Source organism: Nelumbo lutea, chromosome 7, assembly GCF_056320005.1.
Source record: "Nelumbo lutea isolate HS-2025 chromosome 7, American lotus-T2T, whole genome shotgun sequence".
NCBI classification, from domain to species: Eukaryota; Viridiplantae; Streptophyta; class Magnoliopsida; order Proteales; family Nelumbonaceae; genus Nelumbo; species Nelumbo lutea.
In genome coordinates this window covers 62,024,733-62,039,274 of record NC_142690.1, presented here as the reverse complement: position 1 = coordinate 62,039,274, position 14,542 = coordinate 62,024,733, and the positions used below count along the sequence as shown (strand labels likewise).

The 14,542-nt window shown below is 40.0% G+C and overlaps 1 protein-coding gene across 1 annotated transcript in view; it reads right to left on the bottom strand.

Annotated features, from left to right (window-relative positions):
• ABCD2 (ABC transporter family protein) overlaps nt 1-14,542 on the bottom strand; it is an 83,576-nt gene that overhangs the window by 16,899 nt on the left and 52,135 nt on the right. Inside the window, exons 7-9 of the mRNA XM_088956383.1 lie at nt 1,630-1,871; nt 1,195-1,519; nt 165-436 (exon numbers count right to left, since the gene is read on the bottom strand). Of these exons, the coding sequence (XP_088812509.1) occupies nt 165-436; nt 1,195-1,519; nt 1,630-1,871 (839 nt within the window). The remainder of the gene's footprint in view (nt 1-164; nt 437-1,194; nt 1,520-1,629; nt 1,872-14,542) is intronic.

Genomic DNA, 14,542 nt, shown 5'->3' with positions numbered 1-14,542 from the left:
GAAGTACCTTCAGAACCTTAAATCTAAATTGTAAGTAGACCTGTTTTAAGCTCCATGCAGCATCATAAACATCTTAAGAACATTACAGAAACCAGTTACATCAATTCTTCACAGACGATTGAAACAGTACAGAGATGTAAATAAATTCATGAATTAACAAATACCTCATTGGCTTCATCTAAAGCACTGGTAGATTCATCCAAGAGTACCAATTTTGGTTTTGAAAGCAAAAGGCGTGCAAATGCTAGTCGTTGCTGCTCACCAAGAGAAAGGACACTAGACCATTCATATGTTCTATCTAGACCATTAAGCCGAGATAAAATATAACCCAAGCGTACATCCTCCAAGACCCGAATGAGATCGTCTAGAGTGGGCTTCTTAGGCTTTTCTCCCGCATATTCTGTCTGTGGTGCTTGCATCAAGAAAGGCAATGAACCTGTGCATCAAATTTAATACTGCTTTTAGAATCTGATAAAAAATTCCTCTCAATAATCCATATCAATCTTTTGAACATGATCTGGAACTAACAAACAGAAAATGCACAATAGAAAAATAATGGCTCAAAAGGTCAGGACAATAAATATCCATAATGATAATGAGAAAAAGATAAAGAATGGAAAGAATTATACAATGAAACACAGAACTAAACCATCTAATTAATGAATGTCAGATAGGATAGGATAATGATGCACATAATCTAGTGTCACCAGATGTATAAAAAAACCATCAAACAGAAATCCAGTTTGTTTGCTTTTTTTTTTTTTTTTGGTGGGGGTGATTTGAACAGAGATGGAGAGGGAAGGCCCATTAGTTGAATATGTAAAGGCCATTACTGAATGTCGATCCAAACTATCTGGAGTCTTGGGAGAGGTAGAATGGACAGGGTCCTAACCTTCAGCATTTTTCTGCACCAAGTGGCCAATTAGTTGGATATATCCTGATGTAAGACAGTTTATTCTTGACAGGATTTCAATGCTCTTGAACATTGAAGACATGGATAGAAATTCTTGGGTTACTAAGGATCTTGTATACAATAATTCTTAGGTGCTTTTAAGAATTAAAGCATTCAATCTACCTATAAAAAAAAATCTGTTACCAGGTTGTAGGGAGGGGAGGGAGTGAGATTCATGGATGACCGCATCAGAGACACCCTACATCCTTCCAGGAAATTTTAACATGTAAGAAAATCCATACCTGTGGATTTAGCATTCACTGAAAATGGAAGTGGATCTTCACTCCATGTCGGATAAAGCAATTGCTGTCGAAGTGTCCCTAAGACCATATATGGTCTTTGTGGAAGGAAAAATGCATCCTGATTTTTTCCATTTCTAAACATGCCAAGTTCTACATCTGTCCTTTCTGTGTTGATTACTTCAGAAGGTGTCATATCTGGAGAAATGGGTGATTGAGTTTCCTTTGCATCTTCAATATAGAATGTAATTTTCCCATTGCCAGTACTCCAAAGACCAGCCATAGCTCTTAACAATGAAGTCTTGCCACTACCACTAGGGCCTGTTACCTATCGATACAGTTATCCACTGTTAACATTTTCACCTCAAAGGGCATCATTGCTAATATTTTCATATCAAAAGGACATAAGGTCAAGATGAAAAGTAAAAATACACTAACCAATAAGTGATCTTTCTTTTTAACTACCAATGATAAGTCTCTAACAAGAACAGTTTTACTTTTTGGTGTTTGTAGTGTCAAATTCTCAATGTCCAGCAACTTGTCGCACTTGTCCAGAAGCATAGATCCATTTGACTGCAGTAAGGACGAAGTTTCTACATCCTTGTAAACAACACTAATCTCTTCACTGGAATAAGAGATATCCTGATTGCTGTTATTGTCAAGAATATCATCAAACTCACCTGCAAAATGTTAAAGGCATGGAGATTCAATTAAAAATATCCACCAGACCCATTGTAAATCAAAAATAAAACTCCAAGATTAGCAGCCACAGGAAAAGATTATATAAACTAAAACTCTGTAGGTAAACAAAAATTTTAGAATAAGACTCAAAAGAACATAATTAACAAATAAAACAGAAGAAAGGAAAAGACCAAACAAGATGATAAGCAAAAGTTTTGCATTGAACTTTTAACAACCATTAATATCAACAGCACATAAATCTAGGACAGAGTTGAATTTTAAAAAGAAATACTCAACAAATTAAAAATGCATAGTATGTTACACATGATACAGACAGCAAATATTAAGGAGAAAGAACACTACATTTTTTATCAATAACAGATCAAGCAGCATTTATTCATACTCACGAAAAAAAATGGATGGTACAAGAAAGATAAAATGAGAAATAGCATGTGCACTCCCAAATCAAATTGGACACAAAACAAATACAAGCAGGCTAACCCTTTGACTCCTTCCTTCCCTGGACTATTTTCCCATAATATTAACATCCAACTCAAAGATGTATTCAGCCTTCCAGCCAAAGATTTTGGCTCCCTCATGTCGGTGTACCCAATCATTCCTAACCTTAGGCCTTGATCTAATAAGATTGCAGCCCTTCAGGGGTCACCGTATCCTATTGGACCTGAATAGGATATTATCATCTGCCCACTATAGTTTCTAAACAATCCACCAATACCTGAGTTCCCAGGGTTAACCAGATTAACTTCGGTGCTGTTTTCTTTCTTTCTTTCTTTCTTTCTTTTTTTTATTATTTTTTTTGGGGGGGGGGGGGGGGGGGGGTGGGGGGGTGGGGGGTTGTCAATAACCATTTTAGATGTCTTTTTTTTATAATAAAAGGAATTTTTTACTAAAATAAAAATATATAAATATACAACAAGAAAGGTGATAAAGCATCACCTAACTAAAAGCAAACACAAAACACCAAAGAAAAACCACCTCAAACCCGGATGCAATCTCACAAAGCCTTCAACAAATATAATAAACCAACCATCAACACCCTCCCCCCGCCCAAGCCACCCAAAACTACATATCAATCCTCCACATCCTCTAAAACTTCAACAGCACTACTTTCTTCCTTAAAATTCTCCTCTTTCTGTTTCCCCACTCCAAGAAAGCTCTTCTTGAAAATTCCTCGCTGCCCACAAAGAAAAGCCTGAAAATTTTACTAACATGAGCCTCTTTTTCTGAAAGTTTGTTCAGGTCCAACTTTTTCTCTACCGATCTCATTTGATCAGACAACTCCACTCCAACCTTTAGCTTTCTCGAATCTTGTGGTCTCTTCAAAGGCCAAACTGTTATGTCCTTAATTTTGCTGGACTGGGAGCAGGTTATTAAAGTATTCCCAATCATAGCTTAAGAAAAAAAAAAGGGCATTTCTTTCCAGGTTGATCTTCTAAGCCCAGTCCTATGGGTGGGCAGAAATAATTTGTTTAGGAAAGAAAGGGGCATGTAATCCATTTTAGTGAACAACAGGCCCTAAAAGAGTTAAACTTATATTAATTAAGAATCTTATGAGGTGTCCCATTTATTTATAAAGGGGATGACACTTGTCCTATCATAACACGAGGGTTATTTTCCCTCCTCTAGCCACATTAAGTGGGGTGACACACGTCACCCTAGGAGGAAGTTATTTTCCCTCCTCTAACCATTATAAGTGGGGTGGCACATGTCACCCAAGGAAGGAAGAGTTTTCTTTTCCCTCCATAAACCATTCTAAGTGGGGTGTGACTTGGCACCTGTTAGAATCAACCATACAAGGGTATTTAGATCTTTTGTCTATCTAATTGAGATTGAATAGCCTGTTTTGTCTAAGTTTAAGTTATGTGTCCCATACTTAATGAGCGACAATATTGACTTTTGTAATTCAATATATACAGTATAAATACATAGTAGGTTGGTTGGGTTAGTGAAGTGTTTTCCCTCCTAGACCGAACCCTTCTTCTCTTCTTCTTCTCTTTCTCCTTCTATTCTTCTTACATACTTCGGACCTAGAACTGAACTAGGGTTAATCACCCTAAGAAGAGAGGGGTGGGGAAATACCTAACCACCTCCCTCCTCAATATAAACCCCTCTCCCTATAGGTAGGGGTGGCAATTGAATAGGTTTGGGTTGAACTTCAACCCAACCCATTAATGACCCATTTAAATAAAATTAAATGGGTTGAGTTCAACCCAAACCCACCATGACCCAATCCAACCCGCCCAACCCATTAACCTTGTAGCAACTTAGTTTATGACACTTAAAACTAAAAACCAACTCCCTTTTGACAAATAAGTTGGTCATGGCTTAGTGGTAATAGTGGTCGTCTCTAACATAAGTGATGAAGGTTCAAATCACATTACATGCATATTATTTTTACGAGAATAAAAAGCAATTAATCACTTGGAGCCATTTGACTATGTTTGGATTTTGGGTTCGACTGAACCGCTTGGATTCAAATCGGCCAAACCAACTTGAACCATCTAATTGTGTTCATATTCAAGCTAATTGCATCAAGAGTGGCCAAACCATTTGGGTTCGGACCGGAGTGGCAAAGCCAAATCAGATCGAACCAAGTCAACAATGTCCACTTAGATCTAAACAATATTGGTTTGAGCCAAACTGGTCCAAATCGGGTACCATCTAGACCCGGGTCAAGTTGATTTGGTCCAAACTGATCCAAACCAGGGTCAAGTCGGGATACCCAAACAATCTGATCTAGAGTTGGATCTGGTTGACCCAAATCAGGTCAGTCCAGATTGTTGGGTTGTTTGGGTTTATTCAAGTTGGCACAGTTGGGCCATTTGTGCTGGAATCAAATCGCACTCGTCATTGAATGAATTGATTGGGTCTAGATTAATTCCAGCCAGGTATGAGTGAACCAACTTATCCAAACCAGAGTAAGCCATTTAACCATTTGATTGAATTTGGATTCATGTTGATTTGGGTGAACTGTGTTGGCTCAAACCAAAACTAATTTTAGTCAATAATTAATTAGAAATTAATGCATTAATTATAAATTGTTTCACTCAAATGAAGAAAATTAAAGAAAAATGGCCATGGAATTCACACTTGTACCATTAGTGGTTAACCCAATGGATATCCACAACCTGACCTTACCAACCCATTTAAATTGTTCCAATGGGTGATTCAACCCATTTTGAACTCACTAAGTGGGCAGGTTGAACAGGTTATATAATGGGTGGGTTGGGTGGGTTTAACGGATTGAGTGAGAAATTGCCACCCCTACCTATAGGAGAGAGAGCTAATGCCATTCTATTGGCTAATACTACTCTGTTTCTAGGATTTCCAGCACCAAAAGACAAATGAGAAGAGAAAAAAGAAGATTGGTGAAGGGTTCTCAAAGTTCGTTGTTTCATGGACTACAAACAGGTGCAATGTACCTTCCAATTTTAATTGGACAGGGACTATAAACCGGATGGCCAACACACTAGATAAACAAGGGGTTTATAGGTATCCATTGTTTTGGGCTATATTGTAATCCTTTTGGATAAGCTTCTCAGTTCTCTATTTCTTGGGTGAAAGGTCACCTTCTATCATGTACCTTAATCTGTCTTTTTAATAAAATCATTAAATCAATTTCTTCTTCTAATCAAGAGAGAGAGAAAGAAGAAGAAGATTGGTGTGAAGATCATAAAAAATGTAAGAAGAGGAAGGTAGGGAATCTTGTTTTCCTCCTACGCCTCTTCACTATGATATTCCAACAGCGTCTCTTATGAGATGGAGGACCATATTCCTCTACTCCTCTCACCCTTTCTTTCTTCCCTTATTTATTTCTTTCTTTTCTTCCTTGTCTAATATTGAAATACATATAAGGAAATAACCATCTACGGCCTTGTCTATGAAACTTGGCTGATTATGGTTCCTTACTCCATCTTAACCCATAAAATCACTATTTTATATGTAAGAAGACAACCATCTATAGGCTAGCTTAGAAAACTTGGCTGATTATGGTTCCCCACATCATGATAATACACAAAATCATTATTTAAGGCCATCTATAATCTTATTCATGAAATATGGCTAATTATGATCTCCATTTGCTTGTTATACATAGAAAAAAAATATTTATTATATTTGTTGGTTTTCTCTCAAATAAAGAGGGAAAATACACCAAAAATTTCAGAGGAAAATTCAATAGTGAAATTCTACTTAGTTTATTCTGCTCATTTGTACTTCTAAACCAGAATCAATGGGTTTTTCTGCCCCTAGTAGAAATATAATTAAAGGAATATCTACAAGATATCCTGAATGGAGCTTACCCAAATATCAAAAACCCTAGTTATTAGTATAATTGGGTGAATTATGTTATGTTTGAAATTATAATAAAAACTTTCCATTAACACAACCCAACACACCTTTCCTTAGAATCCACCAACTCACCTACTTGGACACTTTGAGCTGCCCCCTCAAATACCTAATCCGAAGCATAATCCCAGCTGTTAGAAGAGCATGCTTGCCAGACTTTGGCTTAAGTCTAGCTTTGCTTTCAACTTCTTTTATTCTATACAACCTCTTGAATTTATTTCTGGGACCCACCCCAACAATACCTTCCTTTAAACAAGAAAAAAACTTGGTAACATGATTTTTTTGGTAATTGTTGAGAAAGTTTAGGCAAGGGTGTTTTAGTCTTTATCTCTTCCCCTTGTACTCTTTTTGTATTTCGGTGCCCAAGTAGAGACCTCTTTGTAATTTCTTGTTGCAAAATATAGAGTGCCTTTTGAGGGTGTGAACAGTAACAAGAACACACCACTCGACACATTCCTCTACTTCTTCTCCTTTCTCTCTTTCTTTCTTTCTTTCTCGTACAAACCCTAGATTTACAATACTAGTTTCCAACTTGGTATCAGAGCAAGCAAAGGCACTTGGGAATACCTTTCTTGCTGACTCTCTTGCATGAGATGAATTGCTGATGTCAAACTGCCATCGGATGATGTCAGCAGTCCATACAAGTGTCAGCGGCAATACATGAATCATATATGATTTGATTTGCCCTGATTTTAGAAGATCTTTGGTATGACTCCTGTCTTTGTTTGAAGCTTCTATGATTTTTAATAGATTTTTCAAGCAGAAAACCGCAAAAAATCCAGATCTGATGTCGATCCTTATACACATTGTTTAATCAGTTTTTCTGCTGCAAAACCTAGACCATTCAGGTCGTTTTTTACCGTGGGAGCAACGAAAGTGGTCCTGTATTTTTCTAAGCCCTAGACAATTTTTGGGAGATTTTCTTCTCCCTCTATTTTGGTGCCAACTTAGTTTTTTGGCCTTTTTTTGCCTCTTAACCGTGTGGTGACCTAGTTTCTTGGGTCCTTAGCTGTGGTTAAGTATTTGGGGCCCCTTTTGGTTGATGCACAAGTGTTTTGATAGATTATGGAATCATCTAAGGATGTACAGATGGTTTCTAGTGTGTTCCCGAGAACTGCAGACATTTCCAATGGTATTATAACTACTGTTAAACTTGATGGAACCAAGTTTTTAGAGTGGTCCCAATCTACTAAACTTACCATCACTGGGAGAGATAAACTGGGATTCATCACAAGAAAGGAGGTGAAGCCAAATTTGGAAGATCCAAAATATGCAAAGTGGGAACAAGATAACTCCCTTGTATTGTCATGGTTGATTTGCTCAATGCAACCTCATATTGCCCGAAACTACATGTTTCTTCCAACGGCCAAAGATATTTGGAATAGAGTTGTTGCCACTTATTCCCGAGTTAACAATACTGCTAGAGTGTACCAGCTTCGAAGAGAATCTTGTAGTATGCACCGAGGGGAGAGATTTGTAGCTATGTATTTCTCTTCTCTACAGTCTATTTAGGAAGAAATGGATCACCTAAAGACTCTTGTATGGAAGGACACTGAAGATGGTGAGCAATATCGAAAGCAATATTGAAACTACAATCAGCCTTGAATCCTAATGAATTTCAGATTAGAAAAGGTAGAAGAAAAGTAAGGAAAAGAAAAAAAAAGAGAGGAGAAGAACAAGAGAACACAAAGGTTTGAAAGGAGGGACAGATTCTGGAATTGATCTGCCGCCGCCACTCTCTTAGTATTTATAGGTTATGTTCAGTACATAGAGGAAAGGACAGATCTGCCCTTAATACTTACGTGACAAATAAAGCAAATAACAAACTAAAATAAATAACTAAGATAACATGCTGACCACCAACTAACACTAACATGACTGAAACAAATAATTGCACATACTGTCCCACAAACACAGTGGGGACCACAGCTGTGGGGCCCACATCAGTGTTCTCTACGCTCCCCCTCAAGTTGGGAATAGATATTTATCATTCCCAACTTGGATAGGTCTACCTCTAACTTCACCCTTGGTACAGCCTTGGTTAGGATATTTGCAAGTTGCATGTTGGATGTGATATACGGGAGACACTTCCTGTGATGAGACCCTCTCTCGGACAAATGTCGATCAACTTCGATATGCTTAGTTCTGTCATGCTGCACCGGATTGTGAGCTATATTAATAGCCGCCTGATTACAGCATCAAGGGCTTCTCATAATCAATACCCAACTCTTCAAGTAGTGATCTCAGCCATAGGATTTTAGCCACTCCGTTAGCCATTGACCTGTATTCAGCTTCGGCACTTGAGCGGGAAACAACACTTTGTTTCTTACTCCTCCAATAGACAAGGTTACCCCCCACATGTTGGACAGTTTTTGTATGCCCTTAGCTTCAATCAGTTTTGATGTACTTTTGATATTTAATGTAAATAAATGAAGTACAGGTTTGATTCATGTTGTGTGGTATACTTCTGTGTAAGACCCTAAAACTGGACACTTAATGAGACTTGTGTTGGTTTTTAATGTTCACAGTCGTTGGATAAGTCTGGGGAGATTTATTCTGACAAGGCTGACACTGGTGTGCTGCCAAGTGTTGGGGTGACTTGTCTTAGCCGCCAGGGTGAGACCCGAGGCACATGCAATGTAGGATTAATTGAACCCTTGAACCGGACCAGATTTCCAGTATTGCCCCGAACCTTGGAGATTGATGGGCAAAACTGGAAAGTTACACCTGAGCCCTAGACCCAATTATGGTACTGCACTAGGTGTCGGATTGGGATGTCTTTGATATGCCAATCAGTGAGATCCTTAGCGGGGGTCAAAACCTGGGTATGTTGGGACAGTCTGAGAATCCATCTGAGTGGGTGATCATAGTGACGGGATCAGCCCCTTTGTCGGACAAAGGTAATGATCGGGGATGCACTCTCTCTGATGGAAACCAAAATGCCGACAGTTGATTTCAATCGTTGGAATTTTGTTTTGCAAAATATATATATATATATATATATATATATATATATATATATATATATAAGTATGGTTTCAAATTGTTTGCAAATGGTTTTAATTCCTGGGATCCATGTAAGTAGAGAGTGCAGCATTGTTCCTTGCAGCCATGGGAGAGGTCCTCTCTTGATGGGCAGTGCTTGATCATTATGGGCTGAGAGGTTAAGTGTAAGGCCATTTGGGATGATACCTGATGGGCTAATCTTGCACCTGCCCACAGTCCCTGGGTTTTTATAAGCTGGCTTGGCCCAGGGACCACTTAGTGTAAGTGTTGGGCCCATAGGGTCCATGTGATGGGCTCAGGGGGTTCACTGGGCTTTCCAATGAATTCGGCCAGGCCTTATAACAGAGGCTGGGCCGAACCCATGTAGCTGGTGTGTAGATCAATGCTTGGGTCCCACGCCATACAAAGAAGCCCAACTGGGTAGCAATTTGGAAGACTTTTGAGCACATAACCTTATTGGGCCTAAAGCCTATTTCGAACTGGGCTGATTTGATAAGTCATTATTAAGGGGTGAATCTGAGATTAGGATGAGCCCAAAAGCTTATCTAATCTACAGATAGGATTAAGAAGAGACCTAATCCAAATACTGATTTGGATAAGGAGCAACTCCTGATATGATCAGGAAAACCTTTCTTAATCATTAAGCAACTGGAAGAAACCCTAATCGAATTACATGAATTCGAACCCTAGGGAGACAGAACACAATTGCAGCTGCCACCCATCTGTTGCAATCGCCATCTATTTCTCTAGCTTCCTCCAGTTGCAGCCGCCACCCATCTATTGCAATTTGTTTTCTCTGCCAGAGAAAGATCAAGAAAAGTTCCTGATATCAGTCTTTCTTGAAAGGCTGATTCGGTTTGATGCTCATTGTCATCGAGAGGATTCTTGTGAAGGATTCAGTGTGTAGGATGCACTTTGTTGGTTCTGTTCCACAGTTGTTGTGTCATCTTCAGCAAGAGCAGATCTTGGTTCCTTCTTTGGGCGTGAACACCAACTTTGGGAGAAATTTCTTTCTCTGGATCAGGTATAATTACTTCCTTCACTTTTGGTTCAGATTTGGTTCGGTTATGGTTCAAGTAGGATCCTTGAATCTTGATTCTAAAATTAGGGAATGTGATTCCCAGTTGAAAGGCAGGTAGAAAATTTTTTAAATTTGCCCACCCATTCCGCAACTGTTTTGGTGTCCATACGATGGATTCTACCATCCCTTTCACCACAAGGGCACAATATCCAGAGGTAGACCTCCTATCATCAGCACTCCCAGCCCAATCAGCATCTGTATAGACCTCCACCTTCATGTGATTATCGTTCTTGAACAGTATACCCCTACCCGAGCATCTCTTCAAGTATGCTAATATTCTCTCTGCCACAAGAAGATGAGTAGTTCTAGGGGAATGCATGTACAGGCTGACAACACTAACTGCATAACTGATATCTGGCCGAGTGAGGCAGAGATAATAGGAGCTTTTCAACCAACCGTTGGAACATAACTTTGTCTTCAAGAGGCTCCCCGCCCTCTGCATTGATCTTGTGATTCCATTCAATGGGTGTATCAGCAGGCTTGACACCTAACTTTCCAGTTTCCGGCAACGGATCTAGAACATATTTTCTCTGAGAGATAAAGATCCCTTGTTTAGATCTAGCAACCTCAATACCCAAAAAGTACCGTAGTGCACCAATATCTTTCACCTCAAACTCTTGATGAAGGAGTTGTTTGAGAGACTCAATCTCACTACTATTATTTCCTGTCACTACAATACCATTCACACATACAGCAAGCAAGGTCAAAGAAGAGTCCACCCTTTTAATGAACAGTGTATGATCTAACTAGGCCTATCTATACATAACCGAATTTTGCAAGGGCTAGTCTGAATCTATCAAACCAAGCTCTAGGTGACTGCTTTAATCCATACAATGCCTTATTCAGTCGGCAAACCTTCTTACCTGTCTTTGTATCATAGAATCCAAGAGGCAACTTCATGTAGACCTTTTCCTATAAGTCTCCATTCAGAAAAGCATTTTTAACATCCATCTAGAACAAGGGCCAAGAATAACTTGTTGCAAGGGATAATAGAACTCGGATGGTAGTCATCTTGGCTACCGGGGCAAAAGTCTCCAAGTAGTCTATACCATAAGTCTAGGTGAACCCCTTTACAACCAACCGAGCTTTATACCTTTCAATGGAGTCATCAGCATTATGCTTCACAGTAAATACCCATCTACATCCAACTGGCTTCTTTCCTTTGGGTAGGTCAACTAGCTCCCAAGTGTTATTTTTCAACAGGGCATCCATTTCAACTTGCATTGCATCTTTCCACTCTAGAACTAATAAGGCTTCTTGCACTGTTCTGGGAATAGGGACATTGGCAATGGAAGTGAGATAGGACCTATAAGAGGGAGATAGGCGATCATAGGATAAAAACTGGGAAATGCAGTGGACTGTAGATGTGGTGCAATACCGTTTCCCTTTACGGACAGCAATAGAGAGGTCAAGGTCATCTAAAGGAGGGGAAGTGGCAATAGTGGAAGGTGTCTCAGTGGGCCCTGGGACTGTATACCTAGATCTGGAGCCGTAGAAGGAACTGGAACTGACCTAGACTACCGATGACCGGGATCAACCTGCCTGCCTCGCCTGTGATAGACTTTCAACTCCTGATCCCTCTGACCACCCTCACCATTACAGCCTTCATCACCCAATGGAATAGGTAAAGGTACAGCCTCAGATGTGTTAACCCCACTCTCACTGCACTCCCCCTGAGGAAAAAGACCCAAATCCCCACTCTCACTGCTCTCCCCCTGAGGAGAAACCCTAGGATAATAGGGTGTCTCCTCAAAGAAGGTGACATCCATGGAGACAAACTTCCTCCCAAAAACAGGACCATAGCAGCAATAACCCTTTTGAGTCTGTGCATAACCGAGGAAAATGCATTTGGAGGCCCGAGAAGCTGAACGAAACAGGTACAACCAAAGGTTTTAAGAGGAACAGTAAACAACTCCTCATCTGAGTATAGAAGTGTAAAAGGGGGTTTCATATCAAGGACCCAGGAAGGAACCCAATTAATGAGATATACTGCCAAGAGAATAGCATCACCCCAGAAGCGAATAGGTACATTGGAGGTAAACATAACCCCATGATTAAGGAGATATACCTCCAAGATGTGCCTATTCTTCCTTTTGGCAACCCCATTCTGCTGTGGTGTACGAGGACAAGTGCTCTGGTGAATAACCCCATGATTAAGGAGGTAAGAAGTTAATGGCTTAGCAAATTATTCCTTTGCATTATCGGATATGAGAACTTTGATTTTGGCCCCAAACTGGGTCAGAATCATCTGATGAAAGTTTTGGGTCAGAGCGGGAACCTCATCTCGAGAACGCATTAGATAGACCCAAGAAAAACGGGTATAGTCATCAACAAACAACAGAAAATATCTGTACCCACCCATAGAAGGGATGTGATATGGCCCCCAAACATCAGTATGCACAATATCAAAAGAATTATTACTCCTTTTATTACTCAAAGAATAAAATGTTCTACAATGTTTGGCAAACTCAAAACTTTCACATCTCAACAAGCTCAAATAAAGCAGGAAACAGACTCTTCAAAGACCGGAAAGATCAATGACCTAATCGATTATGCCAAAGCATAACCGGACTCACAAACTGAGAAACAAAGGACTTCTTATCCATTGACTCTTCCCAACGAGAACTCTCTCCGAGCAGATAGATCCCATTCGTCTCACAGTCAGTCCCAATCACCTTCCTCGTCTCCAAGTCCTAAAAAACACATCGGTCAGGGAAAAAGGTTACTAAACAGTTCATATGTTTGGTAATACTACTGACTGAAAACAGGTTAGTATCAAGCTTAGGAACATGCAAGACAGAAGTTAGAGAGATGGTTTCAGATAACTTGATGTCACCCTTGCCAGAAATGGGAACAAGAGAGCCATCAACAATGGATACTTTATCTCTACCCGAGGATAAGTGATGTAGTGAACAAGGATGGCAAGCTAGTCATATGGTCGGATGCACCTGAATCTATTACCCAATAGTGTTCAGTATTACCTGGAGCTGAAACATGGTAGGCTGAGGCTCCAGTACCTGAATGTGCAAATGCAGATGTGGCAGGGGCTGATAGTGACTGAGATGGTTGAGCTGAACTCCCAACTTCCTTTTCCAACTGTATTAGGGCAGCCCGAATTGCGGCTAAGGTCTCTAGGGGTGTGCCTTTTGTGCCTGACGAGGATGTTGAATCAGTATTCATAGCCACATGAGCATTACCCTTCTTATTTCTCAATTTTGCTGGGACCAAATGAGGGTGCAGCTTCCAACAAGTATCTTTTGTATGCTTGGGTTTCTTGCAATGCTCACATACCAGATCCCATTTGTCTTCCTTCTTCTTGTCCCTTTCTGTATCACACCCTGACTTAGGTTTAACAGCTGCCAGGGCTGGGGAAAAGGGTTGAGGTTGCATCATAACTTTCCTCCTGATCTCTTCACTATGCACCGAGGAGTATGCTTGAGAGAGGGTCACACTATCTCTGGTCAGTATCTGTTGCCTCACAATGTCATAATCTGAATTCAGGCCAGCCAGAAAGTCAAATACCCTATTCGTCTCGACTTGCTTTCTATAAATTTGTGCATCTTTGGGACTTTCCCACTCAAGAGTCTCTAGATGATCAATTCCATGCCATAGGGATTTCAAGGTAGAGAAGTAGACAGAAACTGGTTTCTCTCTTTGTTTAAGACTATTCACTTCACACTTCAGTTCATAGGCTCTGGCAACGTTAAGGGGTTGGGAATAGGTTTCTTTCATAACATCCCATATCTCCTTGGTTGTCTTTACCCACAAGTAATTTCGGCTGATATGTGGCTGCATAGAGTAACAACCATGTCATAACCAAGCAGTTCTCTTGAACCCACTTGGTATACATTGGATCCTCCTTGGAAGGTTCTTTCACATCTCCCAAGAGGTAACCTAGTTTTCCCCTTCCCCCAATAGCCATCATGGCTGATTGGGCCCATTCCAAGTAGTTTGACCCGTCAAATCTCACAATTGTAATCTGAAACCCAGTTTCAGATACACTACCATAACTGTTGTTCCCAAAACTACATTCTCCCGGAATTTTGAACTCCGTTCTTGGTCAAGAATCAGTAGTTACGAACTATTAGGGTTACTACAACAGAAAACAGCACTTGAACAGTCGATCACAATCAGAAATCAGTATGGAATCAATGCAGGTCTGATCTGAAACCAATCTGTAATCACGGTATATGCATGAAACTAGTGCAGGTCTGA